We start from the raw sequence: 25,220 nt of genomic DNA, 5'->3' as shown, positions 1-25,220 counted from the left end.
AGCAGTGTAATTTTTAAAATTATGGTAAAAACACATAACATAAAATTTACTATCTTCACCAATTTTAAGTATACGGTTCAATAGTGTTAAGTATATTCACATTGTTGTGAAACAGATCATCAGAGCTTTTTCATCTTGTAAAAATGAAACTCTTTACCTGTTAAACAACTCCCCTTTTCCCCTTCTCCCCAGCCCCTTGTAACCACTATTCTACTTTCTGTTTCTATGAATTTGACTACTTTAGATTCCTCATAAAAGTGGAATAATCACAGTATTTGTTGTTTTGTGACTGGCTTAATTCACTTAGCATAATTTCCTCAAGGTTCATCTATGCTGTAGTATGTGACAGGATTTCCTTGCTTTTTAAGGAAATATTCCATTGTATGTATAGACCACATTTTGCTTATCCATTCATCTGTCAATGGACATTTGGGTTGCTTCTACCTCTTGGCTATTGTGAATAGAACATGGGTGTGCATCTCTTTGAGACCCTGCTTTCAAGTCTTTTGGATATATCCCCAGAAGTGGGATTGCTGGATCATATGGCAGTTCTATTTTTAATTTTTGAGGAACCTCCATACTGTTTTCCATCGTGGTTGCACCATTTTACAGTCCTACCAACAATGCACAAAAGTTCCAATGTCTTCATATCCTTGCCAACACTTTGTGTTTTTTTTATATTTATTTATTTTATTTGTTTATTTTATTTATTTCTTGGCTGCGTTGGGTCTTTGTTGCGGTGCGCGGGCTTTTCTCTAGTTGTGGCGTGCAGGCTCCAGAGCGCGTGGGCTCTCTCGTTGAGGCACTGGAGCTCAGTAGTTGGAGCATGCGGACTTAGTTGCCCTGTGGCATGTGGGATCTTAGTTCCCCAACCAAGGATCGAACCCAGGTCCCCTGCATTAGAAGGCGGATTCTTTACCACTGGACCACCAGGGAAGTCCCTGTTTTTTGTTTTGTTTGTTTTTTTAATAATGGCCATCCTAATGGGTGTGAATTGATATCTCCTTGTGGTTTTGATTTGCATTTCTCTGATGATTAGTGATGTTGAGTGCATTTTCATGTGCTTGTTGGCCATTTGTATATTATCTTTGGAGAAATGTCTATTCAAGTCATTTGTCCGTTTTTTAATCTACTTGATTTTTTTGTTGTTGAATTGTAGGAGCTCTCCATATATTCTCATTATTAATCCTTTATCAAATATATGATTTGGAAATATTTTTCTCTCATTCCATAGGTTGCCTTTTTACTCTTTTGATTGTGTCATTTTATGTACAAACATTTAAAATTTGACGTAGTCACAATTGCCAAGTCCAGGGTCATGAAGGTTTTCCCCTGTTTTCTTCTAGGAGTTGTATACTTTTAGGTCTTAACGTTGAGGTCTTTAATCTATTTTGAGTTAATTTTTGTATACAGTGTAAGTTAAGGATCTGATTTCATTCATTTGCACGCAGATATCGAGTTTTCCCAGCACCATTTGTTGAAGAGAACTGTCCTTTCCCCATTGAGTGGTCTTGGCACCCCTCTCAAAGATCATTTGACCATATATGTGAAGGTGAAAACCAAACCCTTTTGAAAAACACGGACACTCATTGAATATGACAGCGTGTCATCTTCAAGGTCCAGCTGCAACTCTGTCATCTGGGACCATGGGAAGTTAAATCTAAGAAGGCAGACTGCTAAGGTCCCTTCTCACATCTCTAGGCTTCTGTGACTAGCTACAGAGTCCTCTACTCACAGAAAGAGTGTTTGCCATAGCCTAAGAGGAGGTGGGTGGAGATCAAGAGCAGACACTTAGGTTGCCAAACAGGACTGCTGACAGCCCTCTGCGTTTCGACACTGGAGTCTCCTTTTCCACCTTCCCTTCATCCCATACCCATACAGCCCACCCACCCTCAGGACCAGCCTCATCTCTGCCTCTCCAGGATCATCTCACCTCTTCCTCCACGGTCACACTCTGATGACAGTGGGCTCTGTGACCATCCTGACAGGAGAGGGAGTTAGAACTGGGTCCTCAGCTCACTCTCCTCCTGGATCAGGCAGCTCCAAAACAAATCACCCCCAAACCCAGAGGTTTAAAGCAAGGGGGGGTTTATTCTTGCTTGCATATCCGCAGGTGGCCGGGACAGCTCTGCCTCAGGCAGCGGCACCTGGGACCCTCCTCCACTTTGAACAAGTGGGCTGAGTGATATGTCATCTGTGGGCATGTGCAGCTGCTTGAGGTCAGGACCAGTAGATCATATTTCAGTTGTTTCCTCCTAGAAGGCCCATTGCATGTTAGATCAGTGTTCAGTAACTCTTAGCTGGCCACACACTGGACAGACCTGTCATCGGTGCCTGGGAAGCTAGTGGTGGGAGAATGTCTAGGTAGGAAAGGAACTTAAAGGTCATCTGGTCCAACCATCTGTCTGTTCATTGACTTCTTCCTATAGCATTTCTGGCCCCTCAGCACGAGCCTTGGGCAAACCTCTCAGGTGACAGAGAATAAACCTTTATCTCCAAAACAAACTGGTATTCCTGAGATAATTCTGAATGTTAGAAAATTCTTCCTCTGTTTGAGCTGAGGTGGGTTTCCAGGCAGCATTTGTCCTCATTGGGGTGTTTTTCTGTCCTGCACAGCTGGACTTATCCTTTCCATGTGGCCATACTCTTCATCTTCAGAGAGGCTGGCTCGGTGTCCCTGTGTATTATCTATTGCTGCATGACAAATCACCCAACATTTAGTGGCTTAAAACAATAATAACCATCTCACCGTTCCTGTGCATCAAGAATTCATGAGTGAGGGACTTCCCTGGTGGTCCAGTGGTTATGACTCCACACTCCCAATGCAGGGGGCCCAGGTTCGTTCCCTGGTCAGGCAACTAGATCCGCATGCTGCAACTAAAGATCCCGCATGTCGCAACGAAGATCCTGTGTGCCGCAACTAGACCCAGCGCAGCCAAATAAATAAATAAATAAATAAATATTAATTAAAAAAAAAAGAATTCTTGAGCAGGTGGAGTTGGAGGGCTTCTGGCTGGGGATGATTTCATGAGGGCGACACTCATCTGAAGGCTTGACTGGGCCTGGAGGCTCCACTTCTAAGGCAGGCAGCTCCCTCACTTGCCTGGCCAAGTGGTGCTGGCTGTTGACCGGAGGCCTCCGTTCCTAGCTCTGTGGACCTGTCCAAAGTGTCCTCACAATATGGCAGCTGGCTTTCCCCAGGGGGAGTAATCCAAGAGAGAGCAGACAGGAACCACAATGCCTTTTCTGACCTACCCTTGAAGTCACACTCTGTCATTTCCACTGTGTCCTCTTAGTTAACAAGTCAGCTCTGCCCAGTGGGGGAGGAAGGCTCCAAACCTTTGTGACCTTCACTTTCCTCATCCGTAAACGGCCCTACTTGGCTGTCTGAAATAAACCATGAAGAAGCACTTGGTAAACTCTTTCGTAAGTGAAGGGGATGTTCTGAATGTCAGGGTTTTTCTAACAGTGAATGCATAACAAGTGAAAACCTCCTGTTGAACCCCACACTCCTGTTTAACAGGTCCAGTCAAGGAAAGCAGGGCTGGATTTGCCAGAGGATGAAGAAGACATACTTGAGGTCTCTTTCGGGGGTAGTCATGCCGGGGACTATCTTTCTAGAGTTGAGGAACCGTGTTGGGGGGAGACCCCTCTCTGCTGACAGGGCCCTTCCCTTGTTCAGTCCAAATGTTGGAGGGGAGACGGAAGGCACACTCTTGCTGGATGCTGTGAGGGCCCAGGAGATAGACTATCCCACAGAGGCCCCGACCTCATCTGTCTTGCTCACTGATCTGACCCCAGGGCCTGCCCTGCCACGTTGACTGAACGAAAGAATGAACGTGCCCCGCAGGGGTGATGGTTGTTTTAAACTCAGCCTCCGTTTGGGAGTCTGTGCCTGTGCTGTGGGGACTTTGGTTTTGCAGGCTGCTGTCACGGTTTGACAGGAGCTGAGCTGCTGTTTCTGCTTCCATTGAAGCTTGGTGGGAGTCACTTTTACGTAAGATTATTTCATCTAATATTAACGTCAATGCCTATAATACCGGAGCCCATGAAGGGAAGAAGTAGAATTCCTGAATAAATTAAGTCTCACCATCAGCTCTATAAACTCATATAGTAATATGTGCATTTAAATTTGTAATTGTCCTTAGTGTGTTAAATTTCGACTTCATTGTCTCCTTAATTGACTTCTAATCCCTGGCATTTCAGTCTTTCTCTTGTCATGGTAACTGATTTTCTTTTTTAGAGCCTCCTTTGCTTGGTGTAACATTTTTAGGGGGTATGTTTTAGTGCTGCTGAACATTTAAGCTCACAGATCACTTGTAAAAGGAAGACTCTAGGTTGCTGGGACACCCTGTAGATTGTGGCTGCAGCTACAGAGATTGTGTGCTGATTTAAAAAAATCAAATCCGTTCAAGTATCCTGAATGTGTAGGCGCAGGACTGTGCTCAAAATAGATCCCGCCCTGTGCCCTAGGGACCCGTCATCGCGTTCCTTGATTCCCGAGACACTCAGCGCATAGCCTTGTGCGCTGGCTCACGGGGGCTCGTCACCAAAGTCCTTCATCGCTGCTGTTGGCCGTTGCTGTACACAGGGAAGAATTTAAAATGCGGTAGATTTTAGATGGATTTTATTTTTTACTATGGAAATTTTCAAATGCATAAAAGTAGATGATGGCCCATCACCCAGTGTTAGCAAGTCTCACTGTAAGGTCAGTCTATGGCCTCCCCACCCTCAGTTAACTTCAAGTAAGTCACAAACATCTTTTACTTAATTCTAAGAATTAAGTTAAAAAATAATTTTAATGATAATGAATATTTGTAAATATTTCATTATGTATCTCTTTAGAGATGAAAGTTTCTTTAAAAATTAACCTAAATGGCATTAACATGCCTAAAAATTTAACAATAATTCCTTAATATTATCAAATATCCAGTCAATATTAAAATTTCTCCATTGATTTCTCTTTAATTAAAAAAAATTTTGTAGGCATTCAATAGATATTTATTGAATGAAAGTTTCTTTAAATTCTATAGTGCTTCGCAATTTTCAAAATTTTTACATGCATGATTCCATATAATCCTGTAATAAAATTTCCCCATTAGTTTAAAATTTTTTTAGAGTTTCCAGAAATCAGGATCCAAATAGAGTCCATTCATTGCAATTGTTGGTATTTCTCCTCAGATTTTAAAAAATATTTTGTTTTGAAATAATTTCAAACTTAAAGGAAAGTTATGAAAGAACTCCAATGTACCCACCCCTCAGGTCCTCCAATTGTTAATATACTACGTTTACCTTATGATTCTCTCTATATATTATATTTATACATATCATTTTTAATTCTTTTTTTTTAAGATTTTTTTTTTTTTGATGTGGATCATCTTTAAAGTCTTTATTGAATTTGTTACAATATTGCTTCTGTTTTGGTTTTTTGGCTGCGAGACATGTGGTATCTTAGCTCCCCGACCAGGGATGGAATCTGCACCCCCTGTATTGGAAGGCGAAGTCTTAACCACTGGACCGCCAAGGAGGTCCCTTTTAACTCTTTAAGAGTAAGTTTCAGACATGATGCCAGGGATCACTTAATATGTCAGCGTGTATTCCTAAAACAAGGACATTCTCCTATATATTCACAGTGTAAACACTGATACAAAGCTACCATCCAATCTGTGGACCCTGTTCATATTTTGCCAGTTGTCCCAATAATGTCCTTTCAAGGTAGAGGATCCACTCCAGGATCATAGATTGCATTTGGTTGTTGTGTCTTGTCACTTTAGTTTCAGTCTGGAACAGTCTTCCATTTTCCCTTGTCTTTCATGACCTAAACGTTTTTGATAAATTCAGGCCAGTTACTTTGTAGAATCTGCCTCAATTTGGGATTGCCCGGTGTTCCCTTATGTTTAGATTCAAGTCCTGCATTTGTGGCAGAAATACCACAGGATGCATACTGTGTCCTTCACAGTGCATCATATCAGGAGGCACACGATGTTGATTTGTCCTACCGCTAGTGATCATCATTTGGTTAAGATGGTGTTTGCCAGGTTTCTCCACTGTAAAGTTAATTTTATAATTACTAATTAATGACTAATTAGAAAGTATTTTTATGGGGAGACACCTTAAGGCTATGTAAAACCCTGTTTGTCAACAAATCTCCCCACTGATTTTTAAAAAAACATTTATTTATTTATTTGCTTGCACTGGGTCTTAGTTGCTGCAGGCAGGCTCCTTAGTTGTGGCATGCATATGGGATCTAGTTTCCTGACCAGGGATCGAACCCAGGCCCCCTGCATTGGGAGCTTGGAGTCTTATCCACTGCACCACCAGGGAAGTCCCTTCCAACTGATTTTTAACACCCTTTGGTGATTCTTGCCTGAATCCGTTATTACTTTGTTGGTTGCCAGTTGGTGATGGTTGCCAATTGGTGATTTTCTAATAACATCATTCCTTCCATATTTATTAGTAGGCATTGTACTATAAAGAAGAGCTTTTAATTTATCCATTTATTTATATCAGTGTGAACCCATGGATTTCTAGATTATCCAATGGGTTGTTATCTGTAATTATCATTTATTTTGACACTCAAATTGTCCTGGTTTTGGGTAAGAGGAGTCCTTTTAAACTGGCTCCTGTGTCCTTTTGACATTCCCTATTTGAACACCTCCTTCCTTTTTTTGTACAACAGAATGATCCTGGTTCTTCTGTACTGGAATCTGCCATTTCTCCAATGAGCCCTGGTTCCTTTTAGTGGAAAATGGTATCTAGAAGCCAAACACTGGGTGCTAGGTGTGCTCATTGTCATTGGGACGTTATTGCTTCTAGGCTGTCTTTGTGGATATAGTTTTTTCTTACCTTTCTCTTCCATGTTTCCAACTTCAGACTCTGACAGTAAGAGATCTGGCTCCCATTATCCTCAATATATTTACTTATTTGCTCAGTCCCTTGTATGAAAACACCCTCCTGGTCACGCTGGCCAAATCTCCTCTGTTCCTGCTCAACCAGTCATGCTGGCTGAGTTATCTCGATGCTGGTATTGCTGATCTTGGTGGCGGTCTTGGCCAAACCCCTCTGCCACAGGGCCTGGCTGCACTGTCTGAATCCCCACAGCTTAGTTTCTCCTGGGAAAGGGGAAGGGGCTCCCCAGTCTCTCTTGATTTATGGGTTCTTCTTCTCTCTTTCTCTTTTTCCCCTTGCAATTTATTTGTTGAAGAAACGGGGTCATTTATTCTGTAGTTTCACACAAACTGGATTTTGCTGATTGCATCTCCATAATGTTATTTATCATACTCTTCATTTCCTGTAAACTGATAGCTAGGGATTCCATCAGAGTAAGATTAAATTATACTGGCAGAATGATTCATGGGTATATTGAAAAGGGGCATATATTGGCTGGTTCTTTCTTTCTTTCCCCCTTCCTTCTTTCCTTCCTCCCTCCCTCCCTCCCTTCCTTTCTTTCTCTCCCCTTCCCTGTCTCCCTCCTTCTCTCTCTCTCTCTCTCTTTCACACACACATATGCACACAAATATCAGAGGCCATTGTTGACAATTTTCTAGACCCATTAGTTTATTACAGTTTGCAAAATGCTGATATTCTATTATTGCCTTTTTCAGTTATTAGAGGCAATAGTTCTATAAAGAGAAACTTCCCCTCATCAACCATTAGGTTACCCAATGGTTTAGTTAATATGGAAATGGTAGGAAAATGCCCCATGCTTTCTTTTATTCACCAATTATCACACAAATAAATGGGTCCCTAGCATCCCTCCAAGGTTACTGATGACTTACTTTTTCAGCTTCATTATGAACTTGACTTGATGTCTTTTAATGTATTACAGCTGTTATTCTTGTTCTAATCTTTGAGAGATAATTCACATACCATGCAAATAATCCATTTAAAGTGTACAACTTAATGGTTTTTAATATATTCACAGATATGTACAACCATCACTAAAGTCAATTTTAGAAGGTCTTCATCATCTTCAAAAGAAACCCCATACCCTTTAGCTACCACTCCCGTGGCACCCCCAGCCATCTGCTCCCAGCCCTAAACAACCACTCAAATCCTTTCTGTCTCTCTGTATTTCCCTATTCTGGACTTTAATATGGATGGAATCATACAATATGTGGAATTTTGTGCCTGGCTTCTTTCACTTAGCATAATGTTCAAGGTTCAACCAAGTTGGACCCCATTGTATGAATCTTTTTTTGTCCATTCATTCATTGATGGTATTGTTTCTACCTTTTAGCTGTTATGCATAATGCTATTATAAATGTTTATGTACAAGTTTCTGTGTGGGCATATGTTTTCATTTCTCTTGGGTATATACCTCAGAGTGGAATTGTTGGGTCATGTGGTCACCCTATGTTTAATCATTCTTTAGTGTTTTTGAGTATGTCTCTTTGGATAACTTTTTTAGTGGTTCTTCTATATATTACATTACATATACATGACTTATCACAGTCTACTGATGTCATTTTACCAGTTTTAGTGAAGTATAGAGACCTTACCTCCTCATAAGTTCCTTTACACTCCCCCATTTACAGCATAATTGTCTTAAATATTTCCTCTACACACATGTAGAACCACATCAGACAGTGTTTTAATTTTTGCTTCAGCCATTAAAACATTCATCCATTTTCTACTTGACAAGACCTTTTTAGTCTAAATTTGAGATCTAAAGCATTTGCGTAATATTCTGTGACAGGCTTTCCACTTAATAATCTGAAGAACCACCTTAGGTGTCACTGAGTAGTTCATGATATTCTGATATTTTGATGGAACCACAAAAAGCGTCTAATGGATTTTCAGTCAGTGATGTTGACGGAGTGGGGTGGTGTTACCCCCATTACTCCACCTTTAGCATGTGAGGTCGGCAGAACTTCCGGTGTGGGCCGAGCCTGGATCATCTCCCTGGGTTTGTTCCTCTGCATGTAACACGCATGCGTTAATTCACTCTGCCAGCCCATCATCTCTGAGCTCCCACCATGTGTCACACGTGTAGGGACAAGACAGGCCAGGTCTGTGGCTCACGGAACTTATGTTCTATCTTGTAAGCGGCAAATACAAACAATGACCGGGTAAAGCAGAACATTTTTTCTGGATGGAAACCCCAGTTTTCTCCTTGAGAAGAGCCCTGTGCTGGTGGCAGAGAAACTGAGTTCTGGTGCTGGCTTTGTTGTTTACCAGCTCTATGGATGGGGGCACATGATTTACCTTTTCCTGGCCTCCTCTCCTTTCTTGGATATAAAATGAGGCTAATTTCCTCCTACAGGTGCCTGCCATATAGAATATACTTGATAAATATTTGCTGAACAAATCAATGTCTGCTTTGCCCACTTTCTGGGCCCTTGCAAGGATCAAAAGACTCATGTTTGTGACAGACTCTTACAGAAAGTGAGGTACTACCTGGATATAAGTTGTCTTGATAAGTGTGCTGTCTTTTATAAATTACTGTCATCCTCCATTTGTGTAAAAATGTAGCCTCGTGAATTTCAGTAACTGGAGGATGGATCCTGAGTCTCCTGTTTAGTTTTTATTCTAAAAATTACATTAGAAATATCCTTCCTGTAGAACTTGTAGCAGTATTTATTTAACATTTCTCAAGGGAAACTCTAAATGGCGAAGAATGAGGCCAGAAGCAAAATGAAATGGGGTCAGGTCTCGTAGTGATGGTCTCATCTCTGGAAGCAAACACGGCACTGTAGATGCTTCTGTTTGATGGGCCACGTCTGACACTTGCCATGTCGAGCATTTTCTAAATAGAGCCATTCCACCAACTTCGGTGACTTTTGAGAGCACTCGTGAAGCCTGGCGGACAAGTCTGTGTGGCCCTGTGGGTAAGAGGCAGGGCTGTGGGTGGGTGGGCCTCGCTCTGGTGGCGTGGTCCCCTTTGGGAGCCCCACTGAGCTACCCACATCTCCGAGGCTCACCCTCCGCATCTGGACCAGAGAGGTGACATGCCTGCCTTTCTTGTCACACCTTAAATGACTAACCTGTGTGAGACACTTCTAAGGTAATCCCTCGGGATGGGGTAGTTAGAACAAACAGCTGAGCTTCATTACTTAGACCTGGAAGGGTCCTAACAGCATCCCCTTGGCCCGAGAGACAGAAGAACCGAACTCTGCTGTTTTCTCCTGCCCGCGTCTCTTACAACCTTCCTCACTGCCCTCCCCACCTTCCGACATCCCTTCTGTGGCTGCTGCTCACGTGTACCAGCAGGTTCTTAGTTGAGAATAACAGTAAACCAGCTCTGGATATGTTAAACCAAAAAAAAAAAGTATTTACTGGAAGGATCTTCAGTTGCTCACAGGATCCCTGGAAAGGCAGAACAGAGATCTCAGAGGAGAGGTGAGAAGAAGGCAGACTGGGCAGCCGGATCCAGGCTTAAAGTCGTGTCACAGAACCATCCCGGCAAGGACATTGCCACCGGGGCCCTGCTACCTCTACTGCCGCTGAGAACCAATTGTTGCTGCTGCCACCACTGCCAGCAGAGAATTCTCCCCATTCCTGTTCTTTTTTTTTGGCCACACGACTTGCGGGATCTTAGTTCCCAGACCACGGACTGAACCCGGGCCTTCGGCAGTGAGAGCACGGAGTCCTAACCACTGGACACCAGGGAATTCCCCCCATCCCTGTACTTTTTTTTTTTTTTTTTTGATTACAGTTTTATTGTAAAGAATACAAATCAGAACCAGCCAAAAGGAGAGATACATAGGGCAAAGTCTGGGAGGATCCCAAATGCAAAGCTTCCCTTTTCCTCTCTCCGTGGAGGTAGGATGTGTTCCCTGTACTTTTAAATGTAAACTTTTAATAAAGTACAATATACAGAAAGGAAAGTGGGCAAATCACAAAATGAACACACTGAATAAGCTCTGCCCCGCTGAAGAAATAAAACATGACCAGCCCTCCAGGAGTCCCCCCATGTCCCCTTCCAGTCACTGCTCCCCCAAGGGTAACTGCCGTCTGGACTTCTCACCTCAGAGCTTTCTTTTGCCTGTTACTGTACTTTTTATCAGTGGAATCACACAATACGTCCTCTTGGTGTCTGACTTCTGCTCAACATTATGTTTGTGAGGTTCTTGCAGGTTGTTATGTGCAGTTCTAATGCTTTTATTCTCATTGCTATATAATAATACACCACCATTGGATAAACCACCAAACAAATAAACCACCATTTGTTTATCCAGTCTAGTGGGGACAGATGTGTGTGTTGTTTTCAGTTCTCGGTTATTAGGAAGATGCTGTGGAAGTTCTGGAACATGTACACGTGTGTACATCCCGAGTGGGGAGTTCTGTAGGAGCAGAATTGCTGGATCATGGGGCATGTGTATATTTACTGATAACTGATGACATTGAGCACTGCTTTGTACGTTCATGAGCCGTTTGGATATCCTCTTTTGGGAAGTGCCTGCTTAAATCTTTTGCCCATTTTTAAATTGGATTGCTGGTCTCTTTATTACTGATTTTAGGAGTTCTTTATATTTTCTTGACGCAAGTTCTTTGTTGGATACATTTTTTGCGAATAACTCTCCCAATCAGTGGCTTGCGTTTTCCGAGTGTACATTTTGCATCTCTAGATCCAGATTTTAAAACCTCTGCAAACACACAGGATTCGCCTGGTTGCTAGGGATCCCAGACAGCAAACATCACACCTTGTTTGCAGTCACAGGATTGCATTCCAAGATGATGTAGCCTCTGGGGAGGTGCCTGGGTCAGGACTCAGCCACGCACAGCAGACATGACTCTGGCTAGTGCGAGCAGAACGCTGTGCGGCCAGGGGCGGGGTCACTTCCCACTCGCTGGGAGGGCTGGAGGAGCGGGCTGGAAGGAGTCAGGAGCAGTCTGGGCCCCCAGACTCTCACCACCTCTGCTGTGATGGGGCGAACCGCTGACACCACTGCAGGGAGCCCTGGAATCTGGGGCTGCCAGAGCACATGCCCTCTGTCGCAGTTCCTGCCACCACGATGGATGCCTTTCCTCTTGCTCACTTCCACATTTAGGTTTTGTGTGAATGCATGTCGTCGGTGGAAACTGATGCCTTGGAATCTTTGATGCAGGTTGTTTTTGGCTGTCTAGCCACTATGGTGTCGGAAGAGGGGAAAGCTCGAGCGGGACGGGCAGCTTTGGGGCAGGGCTGCTCCAGTAAGGAGAGGAGCCGTGTGGGTGCCGTGGTGCTGAGTATTCTAGGCGGGAGCTGTGTGGAGGGCGAGGTGCAGCCCTGTGGTTGGTGTGCTCAGCTGATGAACAGGCTCAGCTGCATGTGAGGTTCCAGAAGGTCATTCCTCCACCCATCTGTTCAGCCATTGTGTTTAGTGTCTTAGGCTGCCGTGATAAAGCACGAAAAACTGGGTGGCTTAAAACAAAGGAAATGTATAGTCTCACACTTGTGGAGGCTAGAAGTCCAAAGTGAAGGTGTCAGCAGCGCTGTGCTCTCTCTGAAGGCCCTGGAGGAGAGTCTGTCCCAGGCCCGCCTGGCCTCTGATGTTGGCTGGTGATCCTTGGCATTCCTTGGCTTGTAGATGCATCACTCCCATCTCTGCCTCCCTCCTGTTTCTGTGTCTGTTCCTCTTCTTATAAGGACACCAGTCTTATTGGACTAGGGCCCACCCTAACGACCTCATCTTAACTTGATTATATCTTCAAAAACCATGTTTCCAAATAAGGCCACATTCACAGGTGCTGGGGGTTAGGACTTCAATAAATCTCCCTGGGGGACACAGTTTAGTTCACTTTTATGCCCATCATCAACTCGGGCCTTGGCTGGACCCTCTCCTTTGGCTGCTCCCCCATGCCGCTGCTCTGGGTTAGCCTGACCCTCCTCCTAGTCTGTGCTTGGGCAGAGTCCCTCACTGTTTGAGACACTGCTCCAGTGTACGCCTTGACCCCCCTAGGACAAGAAAGGGTCATTCTGCTTCCTGAGATCCAACCACCGGCAGTTTATCCTTTCATTTTTGATTTTAAAGCCAACTTTTAACTGACAACTGATATGTATGTAGCATGCAATATATTGTATGTGTGTAACAGACACATAGAAAAATAGGTAAATTACAAGAGTGTAACTCAGTGAGTTTTTATAAAGCGAACACCCCCTTTGTTTTGAATTTATTTCCCTCTGCTGATTAAATAGTACCTTGCAATTTATGGGCCTGTCTCTTTCACAAAGCGGAATGTTCTTTGAGGCCAGAAAATGTGTCTTATTTACCTTTATATCTACCACCTCTCCAGTTTCTAGCACAATTCCTGTATATGGTAACCCACAGGAAGTACTTGCCACATTAGAATTTAGAAGATCGGAGGGGAATTTACCAAGTGAATCAGAGTCAGCTTGAGCAAGCGTTAAACAGAAGTCTCATACAAGGCTGAGTGCTTTGCTCCACATTAGTAGCCTTTGTCTTTCTGTGTCTGAGTTAAAACTTGTTGCCTGTCAATTTTTTTTCTTGCCTGTGGACATTTTTGTGTGTGTGTGAAGGTCCTCCAGAACGCATAGCCCAAGGCAGGGATTAAAGAGTTGACACTTTCCATCGACAGATGAATGGGTAAAGAAGATGTGGCACATATATACGATGGAATATTACTCAGCCATAAAAAGAAATGAAATTGAGTTATTTGTAGTGAGGTGGTTGGACCTAGAGTCTGTCATACAGAGTGAATTAAGTCAGAAAGAGAAAAACAAATACCGTATGCTAACACATATATATGGAATCTTAAAAAAAAATAAAAGTGGTTCTGAAGAACCTAGGGGCAGGACAGGAATAAGGACACAGATGTAGAGAATGGACTTGAGGACACAAGGAGGGGGAAGGGTAGGCTGGGATGAAGTGAGAGAGTGGCATGGACTTATATACACTACCAAATGTAAAATAGATAGCTCGTGGGAAGCAGCCGCATAGCACAGGGAGATCAGCTTGGTGCTTTGTGACCACCTAGGGGGTGGGATAGGGAGGGTGGGAGGGAGACGCAAGAGGGAGGAGATATGGGGATATATGTATATGTATAGCTGATTCACTTTGTTATAAAGCAGGAACTAACACACCATTGTAAAGCAATTATACTCCAATAAAGATGTTAAAAAAAAAAAAAGAGTTGACACTTTGAGAGATGCAGTCGAAGGGCAGTGAAGCAGAAATGGGGAGTGGGAAGATGGAAGTGACAATGATGCAGTGCGTTTCCTTTGCTGGATGTCGCTTCACAGCGAGCGGCAGAGACACAGCGGGCCTGGCGCACATACTCCTCCAGAAGACACACGAGGAGAAAACACACCACTCAGCAGTCCGCAGAGGCGCAAGTGGAGGGAGAATGTATCTGCCCCATTCACTCCCATCTCCCGTTTCCCACTGTCATTTTACGAGAGTCCAGAAGTGGAGGGACAGTTGGGCAAGGAGGAGGCACCGACTGAGAGACAGAGGAGGCGGTCGAGGGAATCTGGGGAGGTGCACAAGGTTTGTGTCCAGCACGCTCCACACCTTGCGCTACTCAGGTCCGCGCATGCCTTCGTTGGTATCTGCTCTCCCACTGCAATGGGGGGACCACCACCCTCCGAGAGAACAAAGACACGTTGACCCCTTCCCTGGGAGGGGACGTGGCAAGTCCAGTCAGCGACAGGGTCCCCTTCCTGGTGGCCAGCTGGGGTCGCCTGGAAGACTGAAGCAAGAAGGTTGTGAAACAGGCTCCTTCGGTGCTGCTGTGGCTGGTCCTGATGCTGTGGTCGACATTCATCCTCTTCTTCCTCCACCACCCCTTCTGAACCCTCTTCACTCTCTGCTAGCACCATGCAGATTTTCAACTGCACAGGGGGTTGGGTGCTTCTAACCCCTGACATTGTTCAAGGGTCAGCTGCATATCATCTTCCCTAAGGAATGTAACCAGAGCAGGAGAGAATCAGAAACAGTAGTTCAGATGAAAGATAAATGTCTTACTGAGTGTCAAGTCATCTGACTTTGGAACTGGTAGAAGAGTCAAGGAAGTAACAGATGATGAATAGCCAGGGAGTGTAAGTGAGCATTAAAGAGCAGCAGGAGTGCCACATGAGCTCCGGCACCGGCAGGGTCACGTGCTGACCAGTTGCTCTTCCTTTTCCCACATCCTCTGTGGAAAGAGCTTTGGTACGTCAAGGGGGAGGCGGGGGAAGAGTGGTGTCTGAATTTCCTTTGAGTGTCTAAAGGAGTGAGTTAAGTAGATCCAGTCATGATAGTTGGATCTCACTTTTCAGACACTGGTCACAGTTGGAAATGGCCCACACTTTAGTCACCTCCGCTTCCCCTTACTTTGGTACCATTAGCTCCATGACCTTGTAACCAGCCAAGGGTCAGTCCCTTGTCGCAAGGGGTACTGTGTCAGCCCAGCCATTGCCTTCATCTCCTGGGGCCAGAGGAGAATGGTGGCATCCTTGCTCTGCAGATCTCAGTTCCCAGGTCACTCCTGGCGGTGTGGTGCGGGGGGCCTCCAAGTCTACCCCCTGGGGTTCCGGGTCTCTAGTCTCAGTTTGAGTGGCAGGTGCCCACGCTGCTCCATCTCTGTGGTTCTGAGACTTGGTGGAAAGAGCCTGGGATGGAGTCAGGGGTCTGTGCTGCCTAGTAGGACGCTGGCAGTCACCCCTCTCCATTTCCTGGTGTCTGCAAGGGCTCAGACCACAGCAGGCATGCCCTGTATGTGGCACTGACACAGGCCCTCCTCCCTCTGCCACTCTCCCCACTGAGACCCCCCGCCCCCAACACAAGCCAAATCCCTACCAGTCAATCCCGAGAGGCCTTATTTCCCATCGCCCGTGCCAGCTCCAAGGGTCTGAGATTCCAAGGATGTGCCTTGAGGCTTTTTTTCAGTCTAGGACTATTGAGTTTGGGAGCCTCACCCCATCCCTTCTCTTGCATCCCACAGAAATCAGGGTGAAATGGCCCACACCTGCCGTGGCACCATCAACCTGTTCACTGCGCACTTTGACACGGAGGACTCTTGCGGTATCGTGCTGACCAGTGGGGGCAGGACCTACCACCTCAAGGCCGGCTCAGAGGTGGAGCGGCAGCAGTGGATCGCCGCCCTGGAGCTGGCCAAGGCCAAGGCTGTCCGCTTGATGGGCAACCAGTCAGGTAGCGAGTGCTTGGTGCGGCGGGAGTACGTGCAGTGTCGTGGGTCTGGAGAGAGTGGGAACTGAAAGTGTTTGGAGGCCAGTGGTGACCAGGCTAGTTCAGACCAACCTCGGAAGGTCAGGGTGCCTGTTTGCCCTTCCCGCTCAGCTCCGTGCGTCCTCAACAGTGGGATGTTAGGTGGTCAGGGTGGCTGGCAGTTCTCGGGATGGAAATGTTGAGGTGGGCAGGGCTGTGTGTGTCTTTCTTTGGACAAGTCTGGCTCCTGGGCTTCAGCAGAACTTTTGGATGCTGCAGTGGGTCAGTTCCAGAAGCAGAGTCGGGGTGGGAGACCAGGATGGTGCACTTGTGCCTCAGGCCAGACTTTTTTCGAGGTCCATTTTGGAGATTGAAAACCATTTAGCCAGAGATGCTGTCTTTGCCAAGATGGAGGGTCGACTCAGAAGTCCTGAGCAAGACATTTTACTTTTTACTTTAATACATTTTTAAAAATATGTATTGTCTTTATAAGATTCATAAACCAGTGGTTTCAAAGCATGTGCAGTGCAGTCTGCCCTTGACTCTTATCCCCAGCTACCCACCCTGTTCTCCCACCCAGGGGCAACCAGAGCTACCAGTATCTTATGTCTTTACATGTGTATTCAAATAAGTACTTATTTTATAGTAAATTCAGTCCCCCATCTTGCTTTTTTTCCATTTAGCAATAGTATATCTTGGAATTTTTTCCTATAAATACATGAAAAGCTTCCTCCTTGTTTTTACAACAGTACAGTACTTCATTGTACGAATGTACCCTAGTTTATGTAACCTATAGCCTGTTGATGAACATTTAGGTTGTTTCTTTAATTTGCTATGACCTGCCACGCTGCAGTGAGTAACCTTGCATTTCATTTCATGTGTGTACAAGAATAAATGAAACGTACGTCTCAGGAAGGGGGGTTGCTGGGTCGGTGGGACTGTGCATTTGTAATTCTGAGACACTGTCACGCTGCCTCCCACCTGGGTCGTACCAGTAGATGCCTGCAGCCCTGTGTAAGAATGCTGGCCTTAGAGCCTTGCCCGCCCAGAGCAATAGCAGGTTTCTGATGGGTGAAAACTGGGTCCACACATAGGGAGGGGAGGACTGGGAAGCTGTGATCTTTTTGAAGTTATAAGCACAAGGTGTGTGTTTATATAGACCTGTGTGGTTTTTTTTTTAATATAAATTTATTTATTTTATATACTTATTTTTGGCTGTGTTAGGTCTTCATTGCACGCGGGCTTTCTCTAGTTGCGGCGAGCGGGGGCTACTCTTCGTTGCGGTGCGCGGGCTTCTCATTGTGGTGGCTTTTTGTTGCAGAGCATGGGCTCTAGGCGCTCGGGCTTCAGTACCTGTGGCATGTGGGCTCAGTAGTTGTGGCGCATGGGCTTAGTTGCTCTGCGGCATGTGGGATCTTCCTGGACCAGGGATTGAACCCGTGTCCCCTGCATTGGCAGGCAGACTCTTAACCACTGTGCCACCAGGGAAGTCCCATAGCAGCATTATTTTTAATAGCAAAGTACTGGAAACTTCTCAGATGTCCTTCAGTGGATTGAACAAACCCTGGTACATCCATTGAATGGAATGCTACTTGGCAGTCACAATGAATGAACTATTGATGCGTACAATAACTTGGACGGATCTCAGAGGCATTATGCTGAGTGAAAGAAGCCATTCTCAAAAAGTTGTATGATTCCATTTATATGACATTCTGGAAAAGGCAGAAACTAGAGATGTAGAGCAGGTCAGTGGTTGCCAAGGGGGAGGGGTGAAGGGAGGGAGTGATACAAAGTTGTAGTATGAGGAAGTGTTTTGGGGGTGATGGAATTGTTCTGTGTCCTATCGTGAAGCTGTGTCATGAATCTATACATGTGTTAAAATGCATAGAACTGGGGAATTCCCTGGCGGTCCAGTGGTTAGGACTCGGTGCTTTCACTGCCCTGACCTGAGTTCAATCCCTGGTCGGAAAACTAAGATCCCAAAAGACGAGGAAAAAAAAAAAAAAAAAAAAAAGCATAGAACTGTGCAGCAACAAAAAAATTGCTGTGTGTTCATTTGAAAATAAAATGCAGTTTTGACTTCTGTCTCTTCTTGGTTCTCCCCGCCCTACAGACCTGTCCAGCTTTCCCTCTCCTCATTGGCACACCGTCTTGCTGCCAGGCCGGCTTGCAAGCTGAGCCTCCTGCTTACAAACCCTCTTCGTTAGCACCCAGCCCCTTCCCGCACCCTGCTTCCCCTTAGGTCTGCTTCCCCTTCAAGGAGAGGCCATTCTGGAAACCCTCCCTGAGCTGGCCCCCTGCATGGGCTAGATGCTTGCTCTCTGCCACCGGGCTCAGCCCCTCATGCGCATGTACAGTGGCGTGCTGGTTAGTGTGAGCATGAGTTCCCGGAGCCTCAGATTCCCTGTCGGTCGGTCAGTCCACCAGAGGCTTTGACTGGGTGCCTCCCAACGTCCTTCCAATTCAAAGATTTCTAAGTCAGTGGGAGCCACCTTTCCTGGGTTCAAACCATGGCTTAGTAACTGTGTGACCTTGGGTGAGGTGCTTGCTGTCTGTTGCCTCTTTCTGTCCTCTGTAAAGCAGGCTTAATCATAGAACCACCCCTTAGAGGTGCTGTGAGGACTGTCTTAAACAGTGCATGAAACGAACTTAGCACATTGCTTGTCAAATGCTCAAGAAAAGTCAGCAGTAGTTATTGATAATAGTCATCTTGGCAGCTTTAAAATAATACAGGTTCCTAGGTCCCCCTGCAGGGATAAATCTGAATGAATGAGAGCACTGGGGACGGCGGGGTGGGGGGCGGGGGGCGGGCCCCGGGGCGGGCCCCTGCATTAAAAAAAACTCTTCCTGGATAGGATTGCCAGATTTAGCAAATAAAAGGTCAGGTCACCAACTTTCATTTGAACTTCAAACATACACAGATGTTTTAGTGTAAATGTGTCCCATGCAATAGTTGGGACATACTTACACTGAAATTCATTTATTGTAAGTCAGTGTAAAGGGCGTCCTACATTTCATCTACCTGCATTTAGCCGCATCCTGGGGGACTTTGATGCTCAGCCCACTTGGGTGGGTGTGGCCCAAAGTGGAACTTCTCAGTCAGAAAATAGAGAGTATCCTTTCACTTGACACAGGTGGGAGCTAGAGGGTAGTTTGTTTGCTTTCCTTGCTCCTAAATCAGTGCGTAAGGAAGCACCAGAAGTTCGGCTGGCTTGCAACCTACCTCTCAGAATCATTTTCATATCTTCAGGTCCGCCTCCCAGTGGGGGCTCCAGGAGGCTGTGAGCAGTGAGCCCAGAGCCGGACACCTCTCTCTCTTGGGCCTTACCTCCAGGGGAGCTAATCCAGCCCCTCAGGGGCTCTCTCTCTCTCCTGCCCTGCTCCCCCAGGCTGACCTGCCCCCACCTTGATGTCATAGCCCTATTCTGATGTCACAGCCCAGCACTTGGAATTATCCCAGGCAGCCCAGATTCTGCCCTTAGGGCAACCAGGGCGGCGTTTGAGCAGGGGGTGAGGGGGCCGTTTGTGGGTGGTGGCCCTAGGGGCTGACCCTAAAGAACATCTGGGCACCCTGCCATCCTATTGCTTCAAGATGAAAATCCTCTAAAAGTTAGGACTTGGAAGGCTTTCCTGCTGTCCCTATTGGCCATGGTCCCCCAAGGTAGAAATAAGTCCCTGGGGAGTGGTGTGGGGGGGTGGTAATCTGGCTCTGGATCAGCTCCTGGAAAACCTTCTGCCTTTGTGCCTCGGCAGGCAAGTGGCCTGGAGAAATGGTGGTCTCGCCTTGGTCCAGTCAGCACTGTTCCCATTCGAAGGAATGGCTTCCTAAACTGGGGGTTTCTGACTTGTTGGGGAGAGCTGTTCCTTAGTGCTCAGAAAATCCCTGCAAGCACGGAGCCATGGCTTCTCCCGTGGCCACCCCCAGAGGCTGGGTGGGGACAGGGGTGTGCTTGTCTCAGGACAAAGGGAAAACATAGCCACATTCAAGCTATTAACCCTTGGACCCCTTAGTCCCAAGGAAGAGGAGCCCCATCCACTTAGCTGGGCAGAAGGTGTAATGAGGTCTCTTGTGAGCTCATTAAGTTAGTAAAATATTGAGTGGCATGGATTAAACAACACACACACACATGCACACACAAACCCTGAAAAACTTCTCTCTAACTTTGGTGGGCACAAAGGCTGCTGGGGTGAGTGCATTAAAATTCTTAGGGGAGGACCACCAAGATTCTGATGAGATGATCAGATGGTGCCCAGGAACCCCCATTTTTAATATGCATTCCATGCAGCGCTCCTGCTGGCCCCCCATGGATCTCATTTTGAGAAACACGGTCTGCTCAGACTCCTGGATGGCTTGCTGCAGCTGCCTTGCTTCCCGCATTTCCAAATTCTGTGTTTTCCATGGAGTGGGTTTTTAAAAATTTTTTTTTTGAAATATAGTTTACATTTACAATGTTGTTTTAGTTGGAATGGGGGTTTAATTCTGTTTTACTACCATGTATTTTTTTGGCTGCTTTAGGTCTTCATTGCTGCACGTGGGCTTTTTCTCTAGTTGCGGCAAGCGGGAGCTACTCTTTGTTACAATGCGTGAGCTTCTCATCGTGGTGGCTTCTCTTGTTGCGGAGCACGGGCTCTAGGCGCGTAGGCGTCAGTAGTTGTGGCTCGCGGGGTCTAGAGCACAGACTCAGTAGTTGTGGCGCACGGGCTTAGTTGCTCCCTGGCATGTGGGATCTTCCCGGACCAGGGATCGAACCCGTGTCCCCTGCATTGGCAGGCGGATTCTTAACCACTGCGCCACCAAGGAAGTCCCTACCACGTATTTTTTTTTAATTCACTGGAACCACAGAGACAAAGGGGATGGTGTGGGGCGTTCACCAGGTGCACTTGTATCTGAATTCTTGTCCCCTTTCTTCTAGGTGTAGGTGCAGCCTTTTTCTCCACCTAAGAAGAGGGATTATGTCCGTATTGAGAGTACTATACCCTTCACTCATCAGAGACTCTCTCTTCATCGTCCTCACCTTGACTGAGAGAGTGGGACAGTGGGTGTGAACTGTTGGTCATTGAAACTGATAGTGGTGAAGGGTGTTGCTGACCAGAGGGGTTGGCTTTTGTTTCTGTGGTGGCCCCGGGATGAACATTTAACGGTACCCCAGGAGGGGAGCCATTGCTCATTGATGGGTCAGCAGCTCAAGGTGGGAATTCCCTGCTTGCTTTGGCTGTGAATTCGGGGCTCCAAGAGCATGAATGCCACACAGCCCTCTGAACAGATAAACAGATCTATGTCTAGTTTGGAGGGGAAGTCGGTTTCTGGTTTCGAGTCCTTTGGATTAGGCAGGGTCCAGCCTTCAGGTGTTCAGGCCTGGAGCCCCTTGTGATCTCAGCACTTCCCTCCAAGCTTCTGGCCCAGGTGGGAGGCATGACGTGTCCTGGCCCTTGGTCCTTGGCTCTCAGGTTGCAGGACAGAGGGGTTGACCTCACCCTACCCCTCCAAAACATGGATGGGTCAGCCTCTCTTCCCCTCAAACTCTTCTCTGCCTTGACTCACACCTGGGCCACCTCATCCAGACCAAGGGAGGAATGAGGGGCAGTTAAGATTTCCCCTCAGCGATGCCAGGAGAGGAAGCTGAGCTCACTCCATTCCACATGCCCACCCTGGTGTTTGGAGAGAGAAAAACCTGTGCCCAATTTGAGAAATGAGGCCTTGGGGATTTTGTCAAAATAGAGGACCAGCCTCTGCATCCCGAGAGCTTGTTGCAGGCAGGCCAGTGGCTTTTACTTTGCAGCTTCAGCAGCACCTTGTGTGGAGTTGTTGCTCACTAAACGTGTCAGTTGAAAGAGGTCCAGGTAAAATCCTCAGGTAGGACAGTTGGACTCAGGGATGCTGCAGAACCCCAGGGATGGGATTTTTTAAAATCCTTTTGTTGTTATGGAAAATTTATGACATAAACAGAATCGGACAGAAGTCTCAGGAACCGGCACATACTTGTCACCAGCTATCAACTCAGTCTTGTTTCTGTGCCTCTACCCTCTTCCCTAATCCCGTGTCATTTTGAATATTTGTCAATATTTCAGGATGCATCTTTAAAAGATGATTCCTTTTTTAAACATTTAATATTTAATTCAAGGTACTGTTATCACATCTGCAAAATTAACAATGCAGTGGACTGAAGTTTGTTTAAAGGAACCTTTACTCTCCCTGGTGACTTCGAGGGTGTGAGGGAACTAGAAAAGGGGGTGCAGTGCCTGAGAAAGGGGGACACACATGTGCTTCCAGCAGAGAAGACTGGGCTTTATTCAGAGTCTGAAGGAACCCAGGGGAAAGTTAGCGTCCCTCAGCTGGGAGAGAATTCTGGCCCTTCCCGAAGAAGCGGGGCTTGGCACAGAGCAGGAGGTCCTGGAAGGATGGAGACCTCTGATGGCTTGGCCTTGCCAGGGAGCCTGCAGGGTGGGGGGGTGGGGTATGAGTTGGAGTCAATTCTCAAGAGTCCACATTAGCAAAGGCAAGAGCCACCAGAAAGGAACTTAGCAAAAGGATGGTATTTTGTTGTGCAAGAGGTGCTGACGGTTTGGATTTAGATGTGATCCTGTGACCCATACAGATGGCAGCGGCTACCCCCGAGGGACTCGTGTAAATCGGTGCTAGCTGAAGAGGCTCAGGGTAACTGGGTCACCAGCGAGTTCAAATGTTTGTGCACAATTCGAGCAGACTGACGCTCAGTTCTCAGAGAAACTGAGTTGGATTTTTGCAGCGAGGGCATTGTTTGTTCTGACCTCGCCTCTTCCCACAGGGCCCTCTGCCGGCCATCCCAGAGGTGCCCCCCCCTATTTCAGTAGAAAAATAGGCATTCTGAAATGTTTGTATTGGAGGTGGTCTTCATAAGAGGATTAGTAGGTCAGAGTCGTTTGACCAAAAAAGTAGACAAAAATGTCACTTGTCTACATTTGATACATTCTTACCATTAAGATGCTTTAAGCAAGAGGGAGGACATAACGGATATATGTATATGTATAGCTGATTCACTTTGTTATAAAGCAGAAACTAACACACCATTGTAAAGGAATTATACTCCAATAAAGATGTTAAAAAAAAAAAATGCTTGAAGCATCATTTTCCTGCCAGGGCAATTATCCTGATTACTAACTGCTTCCTTTGTAACTAACCTTTGTAACTATAGCAGTTGCCTTTGTAATTACCAGATTCAGAAGGCTTATGCTTTGTTGCCATTTATTTATTTATTTTTTTTTTAAAGATTTATTGATTGATTGCTATGTTGGGTCTTCAGTTTCTGTGCTAGGGCTTTCTCTAGTTGCGGCAAGTGGGGGCCACTCTTCATCGCAGTGCACGGGCCTCTCACTATCGCGGCCTCTCTCGCTGCGGAGCACAGGCTCCAGATGCGCAGGCTCAGTAGTTGTGGCCCACGGGCCCAGCCGCTCCGCGGCATGTGGGATCCTCCCAGACCAGGGCTCGAACCCGTGTCCCCTGCATTAGCAGGCAGATTCTCAACCACTGCGCCACCAGGGAAGCCCTAGGAATCTTTTATTGGTCACTTGTATGCCAGGTACCAGCATCAGAAAAAAAGGTGTTTCCACCTAAAAGAGCCCCTTGTCTCTTCATTTGCCTCTTCCTGTAGTGTTTCTCTCCCAACTCTGTAGATCCACAATCACAGAAGACGACAGCTTTACTGGTAACAGATCTTATTCTAAAGCATGGCTCCAGCAACAAGCTGGTATTTTCAGATACTTCAGTATCAGGCACTGCCAGTAAAACCTGGGGGCAACCAGGTCCTGAGGCTGCTGTGTTCCATCACTGTCATGACCCCAGTCTTCACTCACCAGAAAGGTCAACTTCAGTCATCCTGGAATCTTCAATCTGGCACAGCTGAGAAATGGCAGGTACAATGGGAACTGTCTTTTCCTGAAATGTTGCAGATCAGTTACAGCAAACAGAACAGCGACCGTCAAGGAAAACTGTCACTCTAGGCTCCTTTTTGACCACAGCAGCTATGTGGAAGCAGCTACAGCTTCGATAAGGGCCACTTTGTTGCCATTTAGATGTTAACCTGCTGGAGGATCTGTGGGCATGAGTGCCAAGCCTCTGATGCAGGTGGGGCTGGCAGCTCATTGTGTCACTGGTTCCAAAATACAGCATGTGTCCTGAACCCAAGGTGAGCAGGGCTAGGATATCTTCCTGGGATCCTCCTGCACTTTACTTTGCCAGCTTGAGCTTTGATTTGGAGGTAAACTTTGAAAGGTCAAGGCTAGGTATTCTGGGCTATGGAACTGGAAGGCGGGGCTCTGTTCCCCTCCCCCCCACAACCCTGCTGCCCTGGGCAGTTGCTGAGTCTCATTTGCATGATGGTGTGAAGGGGCTTAGTAAAAGCAGTGCAAAATTTGGGATCCTGGCTTTGCTTTGAGTCACTGTGTAACTTTTTAAAAAAATGTTTTTATTGAAGTATAGTTGATTTACAATGTTGTGTTAGTTTCAGGTGTACAGCAAAGTGATTCAGTTATATATATGTATCTATCTATATATATCTGTATATATATAGACGTATATGTTCTATTTCAGATTCTTTTCCATTATATATTATTATAAGATATTGAACGTAGTTCCCTGTCCTGTACAGTAGGCCCTTATTATTTATCTATTTTATATATAGTAGTGTGTATCCGCTAATCCCAGACTCCTAACTTATCCCTCTCCCCCCCATTTGCCCTTTGGTAACCATAATATTGTTTTCTATGTCTATTTCTGTTTTGTAAATAAATTCATTTATATCTTTTTTTTAGATTACACAAATAAGTGATATCATATGATATTTGTCTTTTTCCATCTGACTTACTTCACTTAGTATGATAATCTCTAGCTAGGTCCATGCATGTTGCTGCAAATGGCATTATTTCACTTCTTCATGGCTGAGTAATATTCCATTGCATATGTATTCCACATCTTCTTTATCCATTCCTCTGTCAGTGGACACTTAGGTTGCTTCCATGTCTTGGCTATTGTAAACAGTGCTGCTGTGAACATTGGGGTGCATGCATCTTTTTGAATTAGAGTTTTTGTCTTTTCCATTGTGTGACTTCGGATGAGGCCCTCAACTGCTCTAAGCCTTAATTTCTTTGCTTCTC

At 45.9% G+C, this 25,220-nt stretch overlaps 1 protein-coding gene and 1 non-coding gene across 4 annotated transcripts in view; one reads left to right on the top strand and one right to left on the bottom strand.

Moving 5' to 3' along the window:
• The window catches only part of OSBP2 (oxysterol binding protein 2), a 160,710-nt gene that overhangs the window by 21,322 nt on the left and 114,168 nt on the right, over positions 1-25,220 (top strand). For all 3 annotated transcript variants that reach the window (XM_068562655.1, XM_068562656.1, XM_068562658.1), the window contains one exon: positions 15,868-16,076. In XM_068562655.1, coding sequence (XP_068418756.1) covers positions 15,868-16,076 — 209 coding nt within the window. The remainder of the gene's footprint in view (positions 1-15,867; positions 16,077-25,220) is intronic.
• Positions 23,992-24,126, bottom strand: LOC137777122 (small nucleolar RNA SNORA16B/SNORA16A family). The gene has a single exon (XR_011076441.1). It is a non-coding gene; the product is annotated as a small nucleolar RNA SNORA16B/SNORA16A family (small nucleolar RNA).

The sequence above is a fragment of the Eschrichtius robustus genome, chromosome 14, assembly GCF_028021215.1.
Source record: "Eschrichtius robustus isolate mEscRob2 chromosome 14, mEscRob2.pri, whole genome shotgun sequence".
NCBI lineage: Eukaryota > Metazoa > Chordata > Mammalia > Artiodactyla > Eschrichtiidae > Eschrichtius > Eschrichtius robustus.
Note: the sequence above shows the minus strand (reverse complement) of the source record. Positions and strands in the feature narration are given on the sequence as shown.